Source organism: Rhodamnia argentea, chromosome 3, assembly GCF_020921035.1.
Source record: "Rhodamnia argentea isolate NSW1041297 chromosome 3, ASM2092103v1, whole genome shotgun sequence".
NCBI lineage: Eukaryota > Viridiplantae > Streptophyta > Magnoliopsida > Myrtales > Myrtaceae > Rhodamnia > Rhodamnia argentea.
In genome coordinates this window covers 34268345-34270942 of record NC_063152.1, presented here as the reverse complement: position 1 = coordinate 34270942, position 2598 = coordinate 34268345, and the positions used below count along the sequence as shown (strand labels likewise).

General features: G+C 38.4%; 1 protein-coding gene across 1 annotated transcript; it reads left to right on the top strand.

Annotated features, from left to right (window-relative positions):
• The first annotated feature begins 1638 nt into the window (after positions 1-1638).
• LOC115728139 (putative invertase inhibitor) lies at positions 1639-2184 on the top strand. The gene has a single exon (XM_030658472.2). It carries the CDS (start codon positions 1639-1641, stop codon positions 2182-2184), a length of 546 nt encoding a protein of 181 aa, XP_030514332.2.
• Positions 2185-2598: the final 414 nt, after the last annotated feature.

The window sequence follows — 2598 nt, the reverse complement described above, 5'->3', positions numbered from 1 at the left end:
AATCTTATTTGAAATAATATCAACTCTAAGTCATTTTTCGAAAAAATGTTGACACTTCATGCCCTTGTTTGAAAACTTTTTATTGTTACCAAATACGAGAGCAACTTTTGCATGAATAATACATTGTTGGCGATAGGAAAAAAAACTCCTACGAATAAACATGGCCTTGACTAATATCTCAAAATGTAATTCTAAATAAGTCCACCGAACATGTAGGTGTAATTATCAAAAGTTGCTTTACAAGCATATATGTTGATAATTATCAAAGAAGTCTTAAACCCATTATAATCGTGCCGATTCGGCCTTAATTTTTGTTAATTAACTCCTAAATTTTCGCAATTGTGTCAATTCAGTACATTTAGCTAGATGGCACTGACGTGGACAATTTATTTTTTCAATTTTTAATAATTTTTTTCTATCCATTTTTCTTTTATTTTCTTTTCTATTTTGGTTAGGGCCAGCAAGAGGACACTCGTCAAGGGCTGCGAGGCACCCTCTCCAGCCACTGGGTGAAGGTTGCGAGCCTTTGCTAGTAGTTGGCAAAGGCCTAGAGCCTTGGCAGCAGCCTCTTACTGGCCCTCGCTTGAGCCCTTGCCCAACTACAAGTGAGACTTGAGAGCCCTTGCCTAGTGGCTGGTGAGGGCCAAGACCTTCGCTACGGTTGGGGAGGGCTCACAGGTCCTCGAGGCAATAGCCGGCGACCTCTTGCCGGCCCAAACAAATAAAAGGATAATTTTTTTAAAAAAATAAAAAATATTAAAATATTATTGCAAATTGTCAATGTCATGGCCGCCCGACTTGCCAAATGGATTGAATTGGCACAATTGCAAAAGGTTTAGGACTCAACTGACCAAAAAAAAAAAAAATTTAGGACTGAATTAACACAATTGCATAGGTTTTAGACTTTTTTGGCAATTTTCCCTACATGTGTGTATATATAAGTATAAACATTCTCCATTAGGCAATCTTGTGTTGGACAATCCTGGGCTAAAATTGGATACAAAAACTTTAACGCCGTGGATCTACCATTCCAATTTTATCACATAATAAAACATGTAATAATTCTCTAGGAGGCAATCAAAAAAACGTAGTGTTCATGGGCTTATCGACTCAATATTAGCAAGCCAATCAACAAGATATTTCTTTCCGAAAAGTTGTGTAGCACTTTGAATTATAAGTGAGAGCTCAACAGTCTTATGATATATTTAAACTATTATAGCTGCACCCAATAATCTAGAAGAATATACATGTATATATAATTTATTTTCAGACAACCTACAAGAATAAGTACTCTCGAAGAGGCAATCTTACCAAAACAACCGGCTCTATTAGGAAATTGTATGGATTTCTGGTAATTATGGCTGTAGGCAGGTCGATTTGGAAATCTAATTGGAGAATCTGGTATTAATTTGGACATGATTTGGATTTTTGGTAATTATGGCTGAAGGCAGGTGATTAGGCAACCTTATCAGACTTGTCTCTTCGAGAAGATTGCTTGCTTCTTGGATGATATTTATCCTTACAACTGTCTACTATATTTGGTTTGGCATAATACCATATTTGAAATTGTGTTCAGTACTAATAGGCTATCTTCATAAGAAAGTTTAAATGAAAATATCCATCTCCGTGATAAGAAAAATGAATCGCGCATTCAAAATTTCTTCCCTATTCTTGATCCATTTCCTCATAATCTTCTGTGGTGTCCAATCCGCGAGCGATCTCATTCAGGACACCTGCAAGAAGATTGCAGCGACTGAGGTAGAGGTGAACTTCAACTTCTGCGTTCAGTCTCTCGGGTCAGACCCGCATAGCCATGAGGTGGATCTCGGGGGACTAGGGCTAATTGCGGTCAAGCTGTTACAAGCCAACATTACAGGCACGATCGAGTACACTAAGCAACTACTGAAGCAAAAGTTGGATCCGCGCCTACTCAAACGTCTCTCGTTTTGCTGGAGACTGTACGCCCCATTTGAAGGCAAAGACGTGATCCCATTTTACAAGGCGAAGGATTACTCATCTGTGGCTGGTTTTGCAGGTGTATTTGGAGATAACGAAGTTTTGTGCGACTCTCAACTAACGCAGAAGAAAGGCATGGTTCCACCTTTGACAAAGCGTAATGCTGAGATTTTTCAATTGAGCGCCATAGTAGTTGATATTATGCATTTTTTGGGGTGGAGAGCGTAATGGATGTAATGAAGTGTGGCAACCAATAAATTAATGCATGGTCTATGAATCTCCACGGTAATCTGAGTCTTCTTCCTTCTCATTTTTTTTTTCCCCTATACGCTCTATTTCTTGCAAATGCATTCCTGTGGATGGAGATCCCATCCCCGTAGATAAATGCCAACTATTGGAATGAATCTATAAATCAAAATCAACGTTTGAAAATTTCATTATGTCAAAGAGAAAGCTCATTTGCGGCTTGTCAATATCTCAACTTGAATCTTCCATGCCCACCTTCATCTTAACTCGAATATCCAATTCCTGCTTATTTGTGCCATTTATTTGCTATTTTAGTCAAATATCCACGCCCAGTTCTGTGTTCTCTCTCGCGATTTCTCTGCCTTAGCCTTATTGTGTTAGCCATGAAAATAGTTA